Genomic DNA, 23,020 nt, shown 5'->3' on the forward strand with positions numbered 1-23,020 from the left:
TATCACTAGGATCCTTCAAGGAATATAATAATATCCATTTGCTATGTTATCCTCCCCATTTGTGTTAATATCCACATATCCTTCTTCTTCGTCCACCCGCTGTGGTGGTATATTTTTTTTTATCTATTAATAATTAGATTATATGTGAGATCAACCACTAGGAGTGACAACAATTCCCTTATTCTTCTCAATCTTTTTTTTGCTTCCACTTTAAAAGTTAACTGAAAGTTTAAGCTGTTATTTTGTAAAAGGTTTAATAAAGTGGGAACTCAATACAAAATTCATGAAATCAATATTAGAAGTCTACAAAAGCATAGATAATAGAACCCATTAAAACTCATTGAATATCGAGATTTAAGCCTCTTATAAAATATATACCAAAAGCTCATAAAGACCGAAAACCTTTTGGATATTTGAGGCTTAGGCCTCAACAACCTTGATGCTATAGCCTCAAAGTTATAAACCTCAACAAGGTGAGGCTATAGTTTCGAGGCTAATTTATAGAGCCTCACCTTGAGGTGAGCCTCGAGGCATATCGGTCTCAATATCTTGGAAATGAATTTGAGAAAGAGAGGAATTTGTAAATGGGACGATTTGGAACATGGTTACTGGTTGCTGACTTGGCAAGTCTCGAGGCATATTGATCTCAGTATCTTGGATCAATATATCATGATGCGCACACTATATTAGTTAAAAAAAATTCAAAAAACTCTAAAAGACTAATGCAAAATTTAGAAAAATAATTATAAGTTAGATGGATTAAAAAAATTAATAAATTAACAGCTATCATATTTAACATTATCTAAATAATTATAAAAATAGGTGTTGCAATTAGTTTATGGTAATGTTAAGAACTAAGTTTTTTTAAAATAGTACTATAATCATTTTCATGCCAATTACCAATTTTTAGTAATAGTACATTTTGAAAATAAAAAATAAAAATGATAAAGGTGATTGGTAAAAATAATTATTTTGAAAATGAATGAGCTTGCAACTTTTGTGTTGTAAAACCGAGTTGTACCATGAGTTGGTGAAGTGATTCATATTTCAGTTCAAACCGAGTTATTGTTGAACTACATGATAGTAACTCGGGTATCAAACTCATCATGGTCATAACAAAGGTGGATATGATTTGGTCGATTCGTACCATTATCAGCCGTTACTTTGAACCGTGATTTGGAGTGACAAGTGTAATTAGTTCAACCACTGATTTAAACATCCATTATTTGTAAAGGGGAATATCTTGTAAATTGAATCCTTCATAATTTCTTATGCATTTAGCTAATAAAAAGGGAAAATTCTTGGGCAGTTTCTATAATTAATCTTATATGAGTGTATATTATCCTTTATGGTGGAGAAAATCTCATCTTACTTGGTCTTCTATTCTGAAAATTTCAGGCCTCTTCCTTCCAACTGTTGTGAGACCTATATTGGATTCCTTTTAAGCATCCAAGCAAGTTCATCAACCTGCCCTAGGTGATGTAAGTATCAAATTTCGCTAAATGTTCATCTTGGTAATCAATTCATTTTGTTTTGCTGTTGAATGGTTACATATTTAAACTTATTTTTAGAGTTTGAACACATTTTCATTTGTAAGATAATAAGTAATTTAAGAAAGTATGTGATGTATGAAATTTCTTGTACATTACACTATTTCACTGGTAGCTTGCCATCTATACATGGTATTGTTATTATTAACTCTTTTTCCTAGTTGGACCGATTTATTAGCAATAGAATGTCTATGCTCTGTATGCTTTATCCTTTCATCCTTTCATCCTTTCATCCTTTCATTTAACCATTAATGGGGCAGACTTGGGTCTAACAATTTTATATAAAGAAAAATATTTGGCTTGAATAAAATTCACTAAGTACCTACCATGTTATGAAAATAGAAGCCTTTGGAAGAAAAGGAAGAGCAACTAAAGAAAAGATATAAACTCTTACCTTAAAAGGGAAAATGAAGAGCTCTAAAGTGCAAAATAAGTATCTGATAAAAAGTGCAAACTAAGTAAGTGAATTTAATTTTATTAGTTATAATTGAGAAATAATAAAAAGGTGAATTTATTATAGTCTTTAAAGTGATTTTGTTATGGTTGTTATAGTTAAATGATAATGTGAAATATGAGGAAATGAGTGATATATAGGGGTATTTTAGGAAGAAAAATTCTACCAACTTTTTATACTTTTATATATAGTTATAGATTATAGATCATAGATTATAGATTATAGATTATAAACCATCCTGGTACTTTTTCTTTCTCTGTTTCTTCCTTGGGGACATGGGCAGCTTCTTATCCTTCTCTTGGTGGGACTGGTCTTGGTTCAGAGGTATGTGAGGTGGTTTTTGCTGTTGATTCTCTGGGAGAGGATAGCGGTCCCCTAAGGATGGTTTTGGTGAACAACACTTCGTTGGAGTTTGAAGAGACTGGGGTGATCCTGATCGAAGTTGCAGTGGGTGAGAAGGATAAGGAAGAGGGGTCATGTCTTGGGTTGGTTCCAAGGGCAAAGGCGCCTATGGAGAATTGGTCCTCAAGCAACCTGACATTCTGACTTACAAGTTGGAACATGATACAGAAGTTCAGCACACCTGATAGGCCTTCTTTCTTGTATGCTTTGTTTTAAAGATAGATAGGATCACTCCTTTAAGAGGAGCCACACAGCTCAGTCACAGTACAAATGGCATATGCAGGAAAACCCGAAAACAAGACAGTAAAGGAAAAAAATGCAGAGCAAAATTACCTATGACTCAACCACATACAAAGTCTACATAGGATGCATTACCCTCTTCATAGAAGATGCCCCCATAAAACTAAAGTACAGAACATGGGTTCTACCTTGAAGAAGAAATGTTTTTTATCATCAAGAACCTATTCCTTTCTCTTCATATGCACCAAAGAGTACTAAAAGGAACTGAATTCTAGGCTGGCTTTCTCCTTTGCCCAAGAAAGCATTATGCCACCCCACAAGGTCATTGGTGATCTAACGCCAAAATGGAAACAATAAATAAAATGCCTGAAACTCATGAGCAGATAAACATTTTGGAGGCGATCCTTACCTGCCCTTTTTGCAATTCTTTTGTCCGCCTTATACCCCTTTGGAGTATGAGATTGTATATCCGCAAGAAGCCCATTTATATCAAGAATGAGGAGCTTTTTCCTCAAATCACCTCGAGGTGCTCTTTCTGGTGGAGCCTCCAACTCATCTTTGAACTTCTTGTTTTTCTCTGCTATCTGCTTGGAGGAAGGATCATCAGATTTAGTATCTGAAATTTTGTCGTCATTGCTAGTGGGTTTCAAATCCCTTTGCCACACTCCCTTTACAGATGCAGGTCTATTGTCTGAAACCTTTGCAGCAAATTGACCAGTGGAGGCATCATCAACAACTGTTGATAAGGCGTCACTATGGTCTTCATGAACCTCCAGTGAGTTATCCTGTTTTTGTATTAAATCTGATGAGGTTGGCATTATTTTTTCCTTGGTACAATAACTTTTCAATACATCCAGTTGTTGTTCACCAGAAAATCCAAACACTTCTGGTGTACTCCAGTCATTACATATCTCATCACCATTTTCTGGACTGGAGCGTTTATCAGTTGATATGATATTTCGGTCAGATTTGGAGAGGTCACCTTTCTCTAGCAGCTTATTTTCGAGTGCATCAGGCCTCTTCTTCATTCTATTTCTCAATTCCATTTCTTTCAGCAACAGGATTCACACTGGCAGGGCTTTCAGTTGTTTCTATGTCATTCTTTTCAGTTACCATCAACCAGAGATTGCAGAGTTGAATCTCCTTCTAGTAGAGTATCTTGCACTTCACTCATGGTTATCAGAAAATTATCAGGTTCATTGAAGACCTCCATATTTTCAGGCAATGTTCGTTTTGTTCTCTTCACCCTCCCTGGATTGATCTTCAGATCATTTTTGGTCTCCTTTACCATCTCCTTTTTCTATTGGGTCCTGCAATGATGGAAATTTAGTTCGAAAAAGGAAAAGATATATACTAATATAACACAAATCCAACAGTTCATGATTGTATATTATGCAAATAACCAAATCAATAACTTAGCAGCTCCTATGACTGAGGGATTGGATTGATAAACAGCTAAGAGACTATTAAAGGATGAGGATGGAGTAATTTTAAGAAGCCCTCAAGCTTCCATGAACTTCTATTTTTGTTTCTGCATAAAGTCTGTCTCTAACAGACATTCCAATGCATTAACAGCTTTGTTGAATCTGTCCTCCTGTTCTTCTTGTTAACAAAATAAGCAATTGCAAAAATTCCAGCTTGAATTGTGCAAGTTTGGGTGCATTTTCTTCGTGCTCCTGTTGCTCCCATGGCTACAAAACAGGTATGCCTAGATCATTAGGCTAACTGTCTTCTTCCAGGCATTAATATATAGTAACAAAGTTCCCAACAATATCAAAATTGAACGTTTTTTTTTAATCTACTGCAAATGCAGCTAATTTTCTTTTTCATTCAAAACCAAACTACAATTTAATTTTCCCTCATGATATTCAATAGTGCCCCTCAAGCTTTTATTCCATCTACATGTGTTCAAGAGTGCAAAAGCAAACTTATACTTATGAAGTTAACCACTTGTACATGTTTTTTCAAATTATCAAATATATCAAAACAAGTTGCACTAGTTCTTCTCAATGTAGCAGGAAATTTAAAACACTCTAAAATAAGCAAAATAGTACAACTTACAACTAAACAACATCTGAGGGTATTTGGGTGCAAAATTACATGGGCAAGGATTGCTCTTACAGCATGACATGGTGAGGAAAGTCAGCTTTCAACAACTGGTTGGGCATGCCTGACAGTGGGCTTTGAGGCTGAGATCTTGGCACTCCTCAGAAAAATGAAGACTAGAAAAGAGGTAAGGGGGCAAGAGGATGGGAAGAGAAAGAAGAACTCTTCTTCAAAATCTGAAAGGGAATTAAAGAAACTGGAGTGTTCTGTGAGGCAAGAGGATGGGAAGAGAAAGAAGTAACTCTTCTTCAAAATCTGAAAGGGAATTAAAGAAACTAGAGTGTTCTGTGAATTACAAGGGATCAGAAGGTAATCGATGAGGGTGTGGATAGGGAGAGTGGGAAAACACAGCAGTGGGTAGAAGATGCTTTTTATCATCATTTTGGAATGTTAGATGGGCTTTTGCTATGTTTGGGTCACAACAACCAGTTTGGTAGGCAGGCCTACAAGTAGGTTGTCTAGAGGTACTTTGTTTTCTCCAGGTCTTTTAAGCTTTAGGCTTTAGGATTGGTTCAGGGGCAGGTTGCTGTTGCCATTTCCTTTGGCTTTCCGGAAGGTGCTTTTTGTATACTCTGTGTACTTTGATGCACCTCTTTCAAGGGCTTTTAATTTAATCACTTTTTTACCTATCAAAAATAAAAAAATTATAAATATACATTGTAGATATAGATTATAGATTATAGATTATAAATATAGATTATAGATAGATAGATATAGAAGGATAGATGTAGATAATTAAAGTAATTACGTTCTTTTTGTTAGATTGACAGTGTTTTCTATATGGGAATGTTTTCTTGTATAACAAGATATCTATTTTAGATGCATATAAAATTTCAACCAATGAGGATTCGGGATTCACATTGCTTAGTTGACCTCAGGTTTTCTTCTTCTTCTTCTTCCCTTTTTTTTTTTGTGGGGGTGTAGAAGATGAGAGAAAACATAGGAATGGATATTTTGCTTGTTGTATCCACTAGTTGTTGCCTTTCTTTGGTTTTCTCATTAACTTCCAAACTAATTGCACTAATTTTTCTCTGCAGATGGTTTGATATTTACTAACTGGTTTCTTTCTTATTATTTTAGCATTTTAAGCCATGGTGGGCTGGCAGAGACATTTACGGAATGTATTTACTCAAATTGGGAAAAGAGTGGAACATAATTACAATGTATCTGCTAACTTTTCTTGTTCCCGGTTGGAGTCATCATCGCTAGTAGGTAAATCAATCTCAAATCTCTTGGTTTAAGCATGGTAAAAAAATCATCTTCCTCACAGGCATTTAGGAATGTCAATATAAATTTGAATTTGACAATTTCATCAACTTTTTTGAACAAGCAATATGTAGAAGAGTATTGTTTCTTTTTTCCTGTTTTGCTATATGAAGTTGAGCTACTGGCCTTGAACATATTATTCTTTTTATGCATTCAGAGTTGCTATGACTTAGAATTATTCAAAGTTTTGATGGCTGAGTAACATGGATTACTTTTACAGGTGAGTTGCCTTATTTGCAAAGGCTGTGGAAATTACCTTCTGCTACCATCCCAAGGCCTTATTACTATTATTTCCAACAGTTGGTAATGCTTACTTGTCCTTCATATTGATTAGTATTCTTTCTGGTTAGTACAAGATTTATGTAGTTGGTTCCTCACTTCCTATCCTTCATTTTAGTCAAACCATGGAGGAGTTTGGTTCTGTATCTCTCTGTTTTCTTTTTTGAGAGAAATATTTGATTATGTGTCGCTTCCCCCATGACAAATTCTATTTTCATCAATGTATGTGCTGAAAAATACATTGTTGTGAATTTCTCGATGTGCTATTTTTGGGGTTGTGAACGACACACCAAAAATTGAAGATGGAGAAGACTGCTTCCAATTGTGTAATATGTATCTTTTCATTTTGTGGTCCAACGTATGACACACACACACACACACAGAAGTGTAAGTGTTGTCTATTGGTTAAACGTTCAGTATGAGTAGGTAGATATAATTGGTGTTGGATCATTTTAAATATTTATTTATTTCATTTTCTAAAAAAAAGGCTTTAATTTGTTTCATCTTTTGTTGTTTTAGGGAATTTCTAGTTCAAGGCAGCTACTTGCAGATTCTGATGTAACACCTGTTGCTTCTCCATTGACACCTGCTTTGGCATTAAATGGTGGAAAAACTGAAGACCAGAAAGTTGTTTCCAAGCCTTCAAAAGTTCTAAAGGGCATAAAGCAGTTATAGCATGCCAGATTTTTCTGCAACTTTTATCAATAATCATTTTAGGTCCTTTTTTGAATATATATGCACTGAATCTGGACTCTCAATGTGATCCTTTTTCTGTTTTGATAAGTGGTGCCCTTAATGAAATAATTCAATTTATTTGTGTTTTGCATATTCTGCTAGCAGTTGAATGAGCTTGTCTTTGTTTTTTAGTACTTGTTTTGTGTAAGGTCACTATAAAAGTTAAGAAAATAACTTAATATTTATTTTCTTGTAGTAGATAAGTTATGTTAGCCTGATATACATTATGCATCCTTTGTGGTGGGTGATGGGACTAGAATTCGTTATTGGGAAGATTTGTGGTGGGGGATCAACCTTTGTGTTCACGATTTCTAAGACATTTTAGGGTTACCACAACTAGAAACCTATCCATCTCAGCCATCTTAGGTAATGACACCTCTTTGTCTTAGGATCTTATTTTCCTGTCAGAATCTAACTGATGTGGAGATTGAGGATCTTGAAAGATTAATGACTTCACTCTCCCATGTACATTTGTCTCAATTTGTTCCAATGTGAAAGCTTGGGTACCTTCTTCTTCAGGAGTATTCTCAATAAAATCTTTTTCTTAGCCTTGTTCAATTTATCGTTTCCACTCAACTAAATTTTTGTTCAAATCAAGAGCCCCCTTCTAAGGTCATGACCCTTGCCTGGTTAGTGGCACATAAGAAGATAAATACCAATGATATGCTACAATTGAGAAGGCTGTTCAAGGCCTTTAATCTTGATTGGTGCATCCTATGTAGGGGGATTGGAGGACGATTGATCATCTCTTCTTATATCGTCCAATTACTTTGGGGTTATGATACAAGATATTCTCACAGGCTGGGTGATGCTGTACGAAAAATAAAATGCAAGGAGAGTAGTGTATAATTGAAAGTACCCCAGGAATCACTCTTAGAAACCTTTAGGCTTCACAAGCAAGTACTCTTTGTATCACACAAAGAATAGTGGTTATTGGAAATTCATTCATTGATTGATTCTTTTCAAAAGACTAATCAACTACTATATAAAACTTTTCTAGGGACTTTATAACTCTTTGGAACTAGTCACGTGGTAATTATGCAACTTGAAAATAACAAAACTTAGACTGACTATGAGACCACATTAAAGACTATTGGGAAATGACAATGATAATGACTGCAACTGGTAACTTATAACCATTGACTAGACCCTTAATTTGATTTCTGAAAAATACTTTCTAGTTTGAACCCATATTGAATTATATAAGATCCCCAATTAAGCCCATTATCATCTAGAGAGTGCCAAATTAAAGTTTGGGCCTTGGAGCCCACTTCTTTGCGCCTTTGATAAACTTTTAAAAGCGGCTGCCACTTGCCTCCATCAACTCCCCCTGGCTTAGGAAAAGTTGACCCTAATGAGTTAAAGACATGAAATCTCTCATAAAGGTCTTGATTCAAGTGTTGGAATTCCTTATCTGTGATCCATGTGTAATCTGAAAGTGGTCTCCCTCTCCATTTGACAGATACTTTTGATAGCCACCTCCTCTAGTTGAAACAATGTGGTGATCAATAACATCTTTAATTTTCTCCTTTAAATGAGGAGCTGGTGGTAAGTGAGCATTTTGGGCCACAATTAGTTGTAACATCTTCGGGATTAGAACATAGCGTGAGGTCCTTGATGTTGAAGATGTTACTAATGCCTATATTTTTTAGTAAATCAAGAACATAAGCATTAGAACTAATTTTTTTGAGCACTTTGTATGGACCAACATTCTGAGTGAAGTTTCTTGCATATACCCTTAGGATATCGTTTAGGCCTTATCCTTACCATAACCATACCTCCATCCTTAAAATCAGCAAACTTTCTTTTCAAATCACCATGTGCCTTGTAATTCTCATTTCTAAGAGCAATCTTCCTTTGAACATTGTCATGTAAATCATGTATATGCTTACTAAAAGCAGCAGCTTCAACACTTGGTTGTGCTTAAATTAATAGGCTTCCTGGGAAGCAAGCCAGTTACGATATCAAAGGGCTGTGATTGGTAGACCTATTTATTGAACTATTGTATGCAAACTTAGCCATTGAAAGAATCTGACCCCAATTAGTGACATGTTCTCCAACTAGGTAGCGAGTAGATCACCTTAGACATTGTTGCCATCAGTTTGAGGGTGAAAGGCTGAAGAAAATTTCAGCTTTGTGTTCAGCATCTTACATAAGCTTCTCCAAAAATAACTCCTAAACTTTGCACCCTGATCAAAAACAATAGTCTTGGGCAAACCATGAAGTCGAACAATTTCTTTGAAGAACAATTTAGCAACATGGACAGTATCCCAAGTCTATGAACATGGGATAAAGTGCACCTTTTAGAGAAACGATCTACCACGACAAATATGGAGTCATGTCCCCTGAAAGTTTTTGGCAAACCAAGGAAAAAATCCATGCGTAGGTCTTGCCATGGTTCATGTGGCACAGGAAGTGGCATGCACAGTCCAATATTTTTCTCCCTTACCTTTGATGGTTGGCATGTGCAATTTAGAAACATTCTTAGCCACATCTTTTTTTAAACCTGGCCAATAAAAATGATCCTCTTATCATTACGATTGTCTTTTATCGCTTCCAAAATGACCAAATGCTCCTCCAGAATGCAATTCCCATATCACTTGCTCTTGAAGTGATGTGTTAGGTAAGCATAGGCGGGTCCTTTTGAAGAGGTCTTCATCATGCAGCAAAAAATTTGGATATCCTCCCAAGTTCCCTGCTACTAAGGCAGCATATATAATGCTGAAATCCTTGCAAGAATTATAATCCCACTTCAACAAATTAAATCCCACAACCTGTATAGCTATAGAAGAAAGGAATACACCACTTGACTAAGAGAATCAGCTGCCTTGTTCTCAACACCAGATTTATGCTTAATAACAAAGGTTGTATTCTTGTAAGGAGACCCATTTCGCATGATGCTGGTTAGGCTTCTTTTGAGAGTTGACATACTTGAGAGCTTCATGATCAGAATATAAAATGAACTCCTTTGGAAGGAGATAATGATGCCAATAGTGCAAAGCTTGAACCACAACATAATTCTTTGTCATAGATTGCATATTTTTGCTTTGCTTCATTCAGTTTTTCACTGAAAAATGCAATAGGATGTCCTTCCTGATCCACATAGGTGTTTTTGCTTGAATTCATCCCTAGTAAGTAAAGGAAATCTTGCTGTTTCTGTAATTTCTTAATCAAATGGTTACTCCATGGTTAAACAGCATGAAATAAGTTTTTCTATTTCTGTAAATCTTTTCTGTCAGAGCAAGTTAAACATTAATGGTTTGTTATATGGGCCACCAGATACTCCATGCAGCTGCATCCAATGGTTTCGCCATTTAGGTTGTATTTGTTATTTAGGAACTTGGAAAGTTTCCTTTCTGCACAATCAGATACTTCATGCAGCTGGACCCCAATGCCATGAACTTGTATGTGAAATTTTCCATTCTGTGCAACCCTTTTTAATCGATTCTAGTTCACTTGGTTTCAGAGTCCAAAGAAGGTCAATTTAGTTGCTGAATTAGTTCGTGGCATGCGTGTTGAAGATGCATTATTGCAGTTACAATTGACAGTTAAGCGAGCCTCAAAAACTGTCTATCAGGTAATTTGACTATTCTAAACATTGACAATGTGGTTGTTAATTATCTTTTTTATGGTAACAAAAGAAAAGCACTGACCTTGTACCACATTTTCCTTTCCCGATTTCTCATAAGAACAATGAACTTAATTTATGGATGAGTTAATCTGACACTCGATCTAATCTTTGATTCTCGGAGGTGTTTTTGGAATTTCGAAGAAAAGGAATTTAATAGTGGAAGTTCAATACTACATAATAGAAATCTGTGTCATGCAGGTTATACACTCAGCACGGGCAAATGCAACCCATAATCATGGCTTAGATGCAGATCGACTCCTAGTTGGTATGTAATGCAAATCAATTTCATTTCTGTTTTTTATATATACGCTGCTAATTGTACTGTCTTTTTGTTACAGCGGAGGCATTTGTAGGGAAGGGGTTTTTTAAAAAGAGTGTCATACCATGCTAAAGGGAAATGTGGGATAAAAGTGAGACCAGAATGTAGATTGACAGTGGTAGTAAGAGAGATGACTCCTGAAGAGGAGGCTAAGTTAGCCAAGCTAAGAGTCAGCAATTTCCGTAAACTAAGTAAGCGGGAAAGGCGGCTTGTACCACATCAGCTTATTGAGACAACTTCAATTTGGAACCGCAAAGGCAATGGTGGCGTGGCAAGTGATATGGCTTCATGAGCAAAACCTCCTCCCCTCTTTTCATATTTTTTGTAGTAGCTGTCAAAGACTGCCTCAAATTATGGATTTACAAGCTCCGTTGTATCCCTCTTAATTTATTCTACATAGAACAACCAAAATCTGGCTCATGGAGGCTTCTCGTTAAGTTTGGTATTGGGTGGAACTCTCCTTCTGTATAGATGACTTATCTTCGTGACGCATTTTCCTTGTGGGGGAGAAGAGCAAAAAGTTGCACAATTCTCTAGATTTATGAATAATTGTCAATTTCAGTTCCATTCAGGAGGAGCAGAGGCGGGTGTTGAACCCACGGTATTTTTGAAGTGCTCACAAAGCACTCCTACCTGGTGTATACTCTTCCCTTTCTCATTTTTTAAGACCTTAAAATTTATCTTAATTTTATTTTTATATTAATTTTATGAATAAATTCAAACTCAATTAATATGATATTTTTAATTCTTAATTTTTATTATTTTTTCTTTCTTCTCTCTCCTCTCTCTTCCCCTTACCACGCACCTACTCCCTCATTCGGACGACGGGAACCGGGATGACGTGTTGCATGAAGTCGCATTACCGAGTGACACTGTAGCACCGTACGCATACCCTCCCCCTTTTTATTTATTTAATTTTTTCCTTCTTTTCTCCTCGAACTCACTTCCCTTCCATTTTTATTTTTTATTTTTTCTTCCTCCCACACCATTTATTTAATTTTTTCCTTCTTTTCTCCGCGAACTCCACACTTTCCTTCCATTTTTATTTTTTCTTCCTCCGCCGTCGAGAGCTCACTGGGCTATAATATATATATATATATTTACTCCAAGTTTTTTAAAAAAAAATCAAATTTTCACTAAATAAAAAGCGAGTCTCACAATTGAATGGAGAGGCATATGAAAAATACGAGTTCACACTAAGTAATACTCAATTTCTTATTTTGGGATAAGAAAAAAAGGAAAAAGATATTGGGTTTATGTATTTACATAAGATTTATTACCATTATCATTAATATGAAAAGATATTAAAAAAATATGTTTATTTTAGGTAATATCAAAGAAAGGAAAAAAAATATTTATTTCATCTTAAAAGATTATAGGCTACCATTTGAAAAATAAAATTTATAAATATCACATGAAAAGTGAAAATTTGTACATGGATAATGAAGAAATGAACTAATTTTTTTGGAGCCAAATTTCAACATAATTCTGCACCCAAATGTTGTTATTGCAGATCCAAAATGACTAAAAACACTGAAAAACTGAATAAATCATTCCTAATATTACTCCATAAGTATATAATTTGGCTCAAAATAACAAAACTAGAATTTCGTTGACTAGTCTCATTGATTTGTACCATTGGTTTTAATGTTTAGTAACTTTCATCCTATTGCTTTATATTAATGTTATGACTTTTGTCATGCCTCAGAATTCTGGGTAACCCAGAACCTGACCCATGATCCCAGGTCAAAACCTTAAGAGTTGCTCCTAATTCAAGTTGGTAGCCAATGTGAAGCCCTTGGTTTTTTCCTTTTTAATACAATGACATTTAATACCATATAAATTTATTAAACTAGGATTTACTACATGTATTTTTGTTTTCAAACCATCACTTGCTTACAAGTAAAATAAGTCTACTAATCATCTTACCACACAAGTGATTATTCATTTTATTTATGATAATTCCTATGATAATATACTCCCAAAGGTTCTTTACAAAATTTAAAAATATAGATTAAGTTACAATAATTTATATAACTTAAATTAATACATACCAAAAGGGTAATGTAAATTAATAACAATCATTGTTAAGTTATTCACTTCTTAAGACTTTTTGAAACACTCATTGATTTTCCTTTGGTTCCTCAGGAATAATATTTACATCTAAAAACTTTTAAGAAGAAAGGGGTGAACATTTCCACATTACTTAGTAAGGTGTCTTACACCCAATGGGGTCAACAATTCTAGATGAATACAATAGCATAGTATACCAAAATATTATAATATTTTATTTATACTATATACATTAAATGAAACCTCAACCATACAAAATTAAATATATATCATATCAAATATTTATAATTTTCATATACAAAATAAATAAATCATTTTTTTTTCTAACAATATATTCAAACATATGTTAGACATCATTCAATCAGTTTATTTAAATTCATCGTTCAAATGCATATATGATGCAAACATTTATACATACTCAAACAATTGCACTGTCATTCTCAAGCTTTCATTGAAGGATATGTGTTCGTATCCAAATACACTATTCATTTGAAATCTTACTAGGATAAATTTTTATACCTTTCGCACTAGAGATCTCACTTCATTCTTAATTCACTATTAGTGAGGTCCTTTTATTTCTGATTTTCTTTTCTTTTCATTTTTTCCCTCTTTGGAATCTTTTTATTCTTGTTTCTATTTCATACAACCATTTCTTTATTTTTCCTTACAACCATGCAGGTGAATGCGATAATGCAATATTGTGGACTTGCATTTTTCATGTGCATTCCCACTCGATGACTAGACTCGTTTTTTATTATATTGTGAAAAAACGATTTTTTTGAAAATTTGGAGTCATCACTTATTTTTGTTAATTAAAAAAAAAAACAAAATAAGAAACAAAACCTTAGTGTGACTCTCTACAAAAATCGAGTTTGAATATGGAGATTAAGTTACTTATTGGGAAAGTATCATAGGGTAACGCCCTTTAAACCTTAAAAAGGTTTTTACTAAGTAAGTAAAAATGAACTATGACAATTAATTAATTAATCATGAATAACAAGAATATACATGTCAATTGCAAACACAAATAATAAGAATACGAAATGAATAATAAAAGAATTGCACAAAGTGATTTATCAAAATGATTAAAAGAATTATTTGATTATTTTAAAGATTACAACATTTTTAAGAAATTTCAAAAAGAATTTATTTATATTAAAAGCAATTTCATTTTATTTATTTACAAATAAAAAGTTTCAATTTATTTTTAACAAATGATTTGATTCAAGTTTTATTTTTAAGAAAGTTATTCTTACTCATTATTATTAAAAGAATTTATTAAAAAAAAATTATTTAAAAAATAATTTTTATTTATCTTTTTGTTAGGAAAATAATGAATTTTATAATTTTATTTACAAAAGTATTTCAATTTAGTTTTTATTTAAGGAAAGTGATTTTTGCAAATTATTTAAATTTAAATTTATTTTTATTTTTTTTATAAATTTATCTACAAAAGATGTTTCAATTCAAGTTTATTTGCAAGCAAATTGATTTTATTATTTTGATAGAAAACAAGACTTTTACAATTTTATTTACAAAAATATTAAAATTCAATTCAATTTTATTAGTAAAAATGATTTTTAATAAGAAAATGACTTTTTTTCACAATATATACTTGAATCTTTTTTATTTATAAAAAAATGATTTATTTTTATTTTTTATTTGATTTAAGAAAAATGTTTATTAAAAAAAAAGGAAATTGCTTATTTTTGGTTTAAAGAGAGCTCATCTATCAGGTGCTCTTCCATTTGATATCTCCTCCTATGGAGTTGGGCACAAGAAAAGTGTAGACTTTTCTCTCTAGAGGGTGGCTAGGGTTTTTCTCTAAAGACTCTCTTTAGAAAATGACAAACAAAACTGAAACTCTATCCTTTAACGAGGGTATTTATAAGGCTTCCTATGGGTTTAACTGACTTGAGCTCAAATTGGGTTTGAGTTACATAATCTAACCCAATTGGGTCCTAATAATTAGTCCTAGTATGTTCCAATTAATTAGTTGATTTATACCAGAAAGACAATTCATAAAATCTAGTGCAACCTTGCACTTATACCAAAACACCCTTATACATATACTTATGAACTAGAAACTCAAATCCCTCAAAACAAACATGCCTCCATGAATTAGGAGTTTGAGCAGGGACCACTAGGAATTATAGGAAAATACTGGCTTTCTTTAAATCCAATTTTGAAGTTGATTCAACACTCTACTAAAGAGAATCAACTACACTCCAACATCATATGAAATTACTAGGCACGACTTAGGTTCGTGACCTACTATCTACTGCATGTAGACCCTTTATAAATTGATGTTCGTAATTTAACAAGGTAGTGTTATCACTTATCAAGATTAACTCTCCAATTATTGAGTTACAAATATTTCTTATTATGTGATCGATTGACATACTCTAATTCTAAGAAACATATGTCAAATTTCTACTAAAAGAAATGATATGACTATAGTCTTCTAGATCACATGTCTTTTGGATCACCAAAGGAGACACACTATCCCAATATATCTTTATTGAAAATATCTATGCTACTAGCATCCATCAATAATGATCAAATCCACAGGGATATATGATAGGGTCTCACCCATAAGTTAAAGTCTCCTATTGATTTTGGCATAAACTTAATACCCTTTCAAGATTGAGAGTCCATGTAGTATAGTAACTTGGTGAATCATGATATTTATACCCTTATGTCATGATTCACCATGTGTGAAGCTTAAGTATATCTATGCCAAATGCTTGCTACAAGATTATAAGGGTAAAAAATCAAGCAACCTTGAAAGTAAGTTGGAGCAAGATTAAAGTGACCTTATCTTAAGTAGAGCATAACTTATTTTAGTGTAGAGTCAAGGTGTGAACCTAAGGCCAAAAGCACTGGTTCATCACCTTGTCTTTTGCTTAACCTCTAGTCAAAAGTAACTAGTTAAAGAAGAGGATTAAGCTAAGGATGGGTGTCCTTGTGGAGCCCTGCTCTTGATGTCTATCTTGTTAATTTTATTAATTTAGATTTTGGACTCCAACCACTATACTTACAAAATTATAGAGCTTTATTTGCAACAAACACCATTTCAACACACCCATTTCTTGCCTCTACCAATGAAATCACTAAGTCCTTGTGGGGACAATCCTAATACTCCTGGGGAACCATGATTGAAAGGTTTTCTACTTGGAACTTGATACTCTTTGTTAGCATTAACCCCTTGAAGAAACACAAGCACCATAATAGTTTTTTATACTAAAATTTATTATATGATATGCTCTAGAATAGTTTTTACGTTGGACTAACCATCTTAATACTTATATATCATGATCATTCACTGAACTTTTATATCGAATCCTTTTTTTTTTTTTTTTTTTCAATGAGGAGTCTATTAGTCTAATTAAGGTTAAGTAGAAGCTAGTCCCCAAGAGCAAGCCCTATAGCCTATCAACTTATTTTGTTGTGCTTAGTTATGTTGGGCATGTTTCTATTACTTATCAAATCTTGTTCTATAATTTGGTTTGATCTTGTAGTCCAATATCCCGTACCATGACATATCTAGAATAGTAGTAATTAGTGAACGAAAAATACTTATACAAACTACCGAAGTAACCCCCCATCTCCAATGGTTTAAAGATTAAAATCTTTGCAATATTTTGAACCATTCATGAACATCATAGCAAATATGATTAAAACATTTATAACTCCCACATAAATAAAGAGTTGTGTAGTAGCTACAAAATGGGAGTTTGATGGAATATAAAATAAGGATATACAAATAAAAACCAATCCCAATGAAAAGGCAAAATCAATCTAATTGGTAAGTAATACCACTCCTAGACCTCCTAATATAAGACCGGATCCCAAAAAGATTAAAAGAAAATCATGTATTGGTCTAGGTAAATCCATTAAAATAAAGATAAAAAATCGAAATGTTTCATGACCTTATTGACCCGACAAGGAAAAAGTTACCTTACCTTATTTTTTTATGAAATCGCCTAATTGAATTAAATACTAATTGATGTGGATTGATGTAGATACAATTATAGGACCAATTTCATTCTTTTCCCTTTTCTTTTAGATAGCAATAACAATAGGGCGGGTCACCTTTAACTCAACCTTATCCATCTGTCCCAAATAAATAATTAAAAATAAATAGAATGAGATGGGTAAAGGAATTTCTCATATCTTTTTGACCCCATTTAATTTTTTTATTATTTAAAAAAATTAATTGTATTAGAAGTGAAATATAATTTATACATAAATAAATATTATAAATTTATACAATTTATTTTTATGCGGAATAAATTTATTTTTTATCCTATATATGTTAAAAAGGAAAAAACAGAAAAAAAAAGTTATTTTTTATTTAATAGTATATATAATTGCAGCAAAGCAAGCCACAACAGGGCAATATCTAAATGCAACTCATCTTTAAAAGAAATTCTCAAACCTAATCCGAATTATATATACTTCTCTCAAGCTCATCTTATTAAGGGTGGGGCTTGTAACAAAAACACTTGTTCCATTTTCGGTCTTACTTTTAGAAATTATGTTTTAGTCTCTTTTGCTTTAGATTTTTTAGTGGTATTTAAGTTTGCTTTACCAGCCTATCTCTCACCCTTTTTATAGTGTTAATTTACTCTATATTTCACCTTTTGAGATGTTGACCTAACTGGGAATTTTGATTTAGAGTAGGATCACGCTGTGCATAGAAGTAGGAGGTTGAATTTTTAGCAAATTGGCTTATTTCTGTTGATGTGTTTCTTTTGCATGATTGATGAGGTAGTTTTTATATGGTTGAATGTTTGATAGTGTGGAAAGAATAAATCTTGGTTTCTATGAAATATTATTCTTGGATATGGTTAGGGTAGAGTGTAAAATGATGTTGATTAGCTTCACCATGGGATTCAACATCTAACTTCAAACTTCAAACCAAAGGATTAGCTTTTTCTTGACTTTCCTTCTATCCTTTTCAATTTGTGCCAAAAAGACCCTCTGAATGGTGTTTACATCGATTTATATTTACATATTTTGTCTTATCTTATACTCAAATTACCACCTGTCCATTACTAGGGCCACAAGTTGGGTTGGGTCACATTTCCAAACTGATACAAGGAATATTTCATGGTCACTACCTAAAAATGATTCTTACATGCTTATGTTCCAAACTCCAATTTAATGAGTGCTTTACTGCTTCCTCTATAATTTTGAACTTAACAGGGCCCAGCAAGAGATTATGAGGCTCAAAAGGAATCTGCAGGCTGCAGTGGTGAGAAATTAAGCTTAAAAGGCAAATAATTGGGCAAAAGGCAGCATAGATGATGATAGGGAAACCAAAGAAACATGGAAGACATCTGAAGAGTCGCATAAGTTAGTGTGTATAATGACATTGGATCCCTATCAGCATTCAGTGTGAATGAGAGTCAGTGAACAACAGTTGATCGGCCATCTCATCTTGGATGCAGTTATTTATAATTTGGACTGAGGAACACTACCCAAAATTACACACTTCCATGTGACTAAAAGAGGAACATGACACGGTTTTGGTTTTATATGCTTTGAAAATTGGAGCAACTGGCAACATGATATTTCAATACAAGAGTTTGAAAACTGTGCTCACATTGATGATAAGATGGGTCTAATGGCTACCTCAGCAGTTATATTTTAATGCCTGCTCAATACTCGATAGGAAATTGAACCGTCAACCGTCTCCACGACCAGCAAATTCATGCGCACGAGGAGCAGCAGATAAGATCTCGCTTTAGGTCCTGCAACAATAAAATAGCACCAAAGCAACAAATTTAAGCCCAATCCAGTGTGAAGGTTCAAGGTACTAACAGAACCACCTGACTAAAATTCAGTGACTTGCAACAGAAACCTGTTATTGCCTTTTTCATCAAAATTCAGGATTTGCAGATACAAGGATCAACCCAAGTGTTGGGATCACTTGCAACATCTTTTGGGTGTTTGCACCAGTTGTTTTCTTAAGGGAGATCTCTTGCAGGCATTTTGCAATACTAGCAGAAGTAATACAACACTGCCAGTTACTGACACTTTTCCTTGTTGAGGAAAGTTGGCTGGTTTAGATATAGAAATGAAGGATTCAGTGCATGTGCACCCTTGCATCATCTGATGGCATATTATGCTTGTTTCAACATCAGCACCTGGCAGCTCTATTGTTTTCCTTGTATTAAATCAAGGGATGGAGAAATATTTGTTGAAAACACATACCCAACTCCAATGATTCAAGTTCATGTTGGTGGAAGAAGTTGCCCCTCTCTTTATTCCTCAGCCCTGAGTTCATCTTCTCCACAGTAGCAAGCAGATCCTGCAAAATTACGCTTCTAAGCTTTGAATTCAACAAGATGCCTAGGAATTTAAGAAAATTTCAACAAACTGACTTTTCTTAAAGAAAATACTAATTATGAGAAATATCATATGGTTTTTTGTGCTTAAATATAGATATTATGATCACAGAAACAAAAGGAAGCAGTTGTCACTGGGTTATGAAGGAATTAATCAATGAATATCAGTAAATTATCATGACAGTTCTTCAAATACAGAACTGTGGAAAGTAGAGGATTCATAGAGTTAAAATTCCTATAAATAAGTGATAGACAAACATTAGAACTCCAACCTATGCAAGAAATTGTTAATACCGTATTCTATTGCCAGTACATAGAGGTACGGTAGCAGTTCTAATATGATGGGTAGAGCTTAGAAAATTGGAGAGCCAATCATCCAAGTTGCATTTTGCAATTTGCAACATAATGACATCCAAAATTCTTCACTCCAGCCCATGAATTTCAACAATATCTTTCACTTCTCAACTAAATATCTCCAAATAGTTCCATTTATCTACCCAGGAATTTTTAACAGACCTGCAAACCAGTCCTGGGTCACATTCATTGTAGGATGCAATCTAAGAAAAGTCTTGAGCATGGCAGTAATGACAAGGTAAAAAATGTCAGATGAGGTCATGTTTGCTCCACCCACCCACAAACCAAGAATAAAAACCTGGAGAAACTGAAATGAAGAAACAAAATCAAGATAAAATTGTTCTATTTTAATTTGATTTTGATAGTCTCGAGGTCATAGCAATGTAAATTTTAACCTTAATATAAGCTTAAGAGTAAGCATTCCCAATTGTTATGAGTAGTTTATATTTTAATTAAGGTTTTCCATCTTATGTTTTCAGACGCAGAAATGAGAATAATGACCGTGGATGGTGATCTAGAGCATTGTCTCTTTTCTATTTGCTGCATTGGCCACTAACATTAGTTTAATCACAAGAAATATATAGAACTTCTTACCTCCCATGATACCAAGGTTTTCATATAGGAAGGGAGCTGTTCATAATCATTCTTTGATACATTTATCACAGATTTAGGAGCTCCAACTGAGTTCAAGTCATCTCCCACTTCCCCTACAATTCATAATGAATAATAAGAAGGATGAAAAATAGAATCTGTCAACCAGGCATTATTAAATGGAAAAAACATGCTAGAGTAGGAGAATCGCAATAAGCAAAAGCTCAATGGCTTATTACCTGCAATGGACCCTAATATCTTTGTAGCAGACTGAGATAGCCCCTCTACATTGTGTAATTTATCCTCATAAAGCCTAAACATCAGAAAACAAACATTTTTTTTTTTTTTGATAAATAAGAGAATGTATTAATTAGGGCAAACAGCGCACAAAAGTACACAGGTTGTATACAATGAGCACCAAAAGGCTATATGAAGAACGAGTTCATCAGGCAACAGGAAAAACTTTAAAACTTACTTAATTGGTTCTTCCCAGGATATATTTGGGTTATCAATCTCTTCATAAGCTGCACGGAGAGAGGGAAATTTGTGTTAGTAAAAAACGAAAAAGTCCTACATTACACACAAATAAGTGTCAAGATAAATCACAGTTCACCTCAGAAAATTTTTTATTCAAGGAGTACATAAAATCAACAATGGAAAATGGTAATAATGTACTCACTGACCTTCTGATGCTAAAGTGGCAAGGCAAACTTCAGAAAGACCAAGATTCTTTAAACTTAATGACTCATCTGATCTAAAGAATGTCAAGGAAGACAGAAAAAACTCCGACTAATAAACCCAATTCTTAGCTAATTAAACTCAACTTCTTTTATCCTTTGTGGTTGATCTGGTTGTTTGAGAAAATGTGGAAAAAGAAATAGGTATCAAAACCTCAATTTTCTTAGATTTTTAGGAACCAGAATATGAAGACCTGAACCCAAGTCCGATTCAACTATTTCCTCAATTGTGGTGAGTTTTTCATTTTCTGGAAATCAAAACAACAAAAGAAAAATGTTTTCACTTAGAACTACATAGTAAGGATCCCCAATTACATCGCTTATAAAGTTACACTTGTTCAGGTAATTAACAATGAGACTATAAGGATACAGAGGGTCCTCATCGAACTTCTTGCCAATCGAATCAGTTGCAGAATCCGAAATCCTTGAGTCTAAACCCAGAGGTGTTGGTAAACCAGAAGCCTCATCATCGTCATCATCAATCTCAAGATCTAGACCAAAAAGACAAAAATCAAAATCGTCGATTTCAGAAAATAAAAACTAAAGCGGGAAGTGAATTTTGCTCTGTTTGGATGCTAAGAAAAGGAGAAGAAAACAAAATAAAAATCGACAGTCAGCCGAGCATAACACTGTTTTCTCAGCAACCAATGGGAGAGTTAAAGGCAGGAGTAAAGTAACGCACTGGGGACGTATCCATAGTCCCTTAGGCGATCTTCGAGCTCAGAAAGATCGCTCTGATTCTTTTTATAAACTTCACTGCAGTGACCCAACAGCTCTTCGAAAGAGACGGTCCCGAATGACATCGTTTCAAGCAGGTTGAGATCACTGCTGGCGGATGATATTCTGCGCTTGAGGCATTGTACGAAGGTGGAAGACGCCGAATCTGTTAACACAAAACAGCAGAATTCAAATTTTAACCTCCAATAGGCGCTGTTTCGTTGCAGGAAAAAATAAGTTAGGGCAACAAATCAGAAGAAATAGAAAGAAGAAGAAGAAGAAGAAGAAGAAGAAGGACCGAGAGGAATAGGGCGGCGGTCGACGGATTGTTTGAGAGCGTGACAACTGGAGTGTAGATGGTTGCAGAAGGAAGCTAGGGTTTTGCAGAAGCTCCCTATGGAATCCTCCATTTCTCTTTCCCTCCAAAATGTTTTAAATTTTGGGTTGGATGTGAAGCGTGGAACGAGGAGAAAATGATGGAAAGGAAGATGCTACCGGCAGGTCCGGCACTCGTTAACGTATTTCAAACCAACGGGAAGTTAATTCCTTGTTGAAATGTGGATGGATGAAAACAAAGAATATTTGTTTAAATTCAAATAAGAATTTTTATTACTCACTATTTTAAAATAAGTAAATTATATTTATTTCAATTTTCTAGTAAATAAGAGAAACAAAAAAAGGTTATTAAATGTTGTCTCCAATTGAGTATTGACTTGTTTGGTAGTTGGGTGTATAAGAGTATTTGTGGTGTTTCACACCGAGAAAGATGAAAATTTCCGATATTATATAAATATGAACACATTTTAACCTTATAAACGTAAGTATGAACTTCTCTTAATTTTGTAAATGTATTTTAAAGCCGTGATGACCCCTTTAACCCCATAACCTAATTGATTTAGGTTATGATACTCAAAACTCTAATACCATGCTAGGCTACTCCAATAGACTAAAAAACTTAAGCTTTGGAGGCTACCAATTCACCTAAGTGAACCGTAACTCTAATACCATGTTAGGCTTCCAATTGACCAAAGTTAACCATAGTTTTGGTACAATGTTTGTAGGCTACTAATTAACCTAAAGTTTTAAATTGTTAGAATATGAACCCACAATGTATATAACCTACTGTTAACCATAAATGTTGAGTTACTAATTTTTCTAAAAGTTTAAACCACTAGAATATAGACCACAATGTACATCATACCAACAATGA

General features: G+C 33.8%; 2 protein-coding genes and 1 pseudogene across 7 annotated transcripts; 1 reads left to right on the forward strand and 2 right to left on the reverse strand.

Annotated features, from left to right (window-relative positions):
• Positions 1-1,398: 1,398 nt before the first annotated feature.
• Positions 1,399-11,559, forward strand: LOC117920236 (annotated as a pseudogene).
• On the reverse strand, positions 2,594-5,069 carry LOC117920239. 6 transcript variants are annotated; one of them, XM_034837661.1, is made up of 2 exons: positions 4,768-5,069; positions 2,594-3,956 (listed from the first exon to the last, which is right to left on the reverse strand). In XM_034837661.1, the coding sequence occupies exon 2, from the start codon at positions 3,690-3,692 to the stop codon at positions 2,901-2,903; it is 792 nt and encodes a 263-aa protein (XP_034693552.1). In that variant the 5' UTR covers positions 3,693-3,956; positions 4,768-5,069; the 3' UTR covers positions 2,594-2,900. The 6 variants fall into 6 exon arrangements, with proteins under 6 accessions (XP_034693552.1, XP_034693548.1, XP_034693550.1 ...); XM_034837657.1 differs by having other exon boundaries at positions 2,594-4,337; XM_034837659.1 differs by having other exon boundaries at positions 4,747-5,069.
• Positions 11,560-18,483: 6,924 nt separating the features above from the next.
• On the reverse strand, positions 18,484-22,321 carry LOC117920853. The gene is made up of 9 exons (XM_034838515.1): positions 22,109-22,321; positions 21,776-21,976; positions 21,464-21,584; positions 21,040-21,110; positions 20,832-20,880; positions 20,596-20,669; positions 20,360-20,472; positions 19,278-19,374; positions 18,484-18,814 (listed from the first exon to the last, which is right to left on the reverse strand). Exons 1-9 carry the CDS (start codon positions 22,218-22,220, stop codon positions 18,711-18,713), a joined length of 942 nt encoding a protein of 313 aa, XP_034694406.1. The 5' UTR covers positions 22,221-22,321; the 3' UTR covers positions 18,484-18,710.
• Positions 22,322-23,020: the final 699 nt, after the last annotated feature.

The sequence above is a fragment of the Vitis riparia genome, chromosome 8 (assembly GCF_004353265.1).
Source record: "Vitis riparia cultivar Riparia Gloire de Montpellier isolate 1030 chromosome 8, EGFV_Vit.rip_1.0, whole genome shotgun sequence".
Lineage (NCBI taxonomy): Eukaryota > Viridiplantae > Streptophyta > Magnoliopsida > Vitales > Vitaceae > Vitis > Vitis riparia.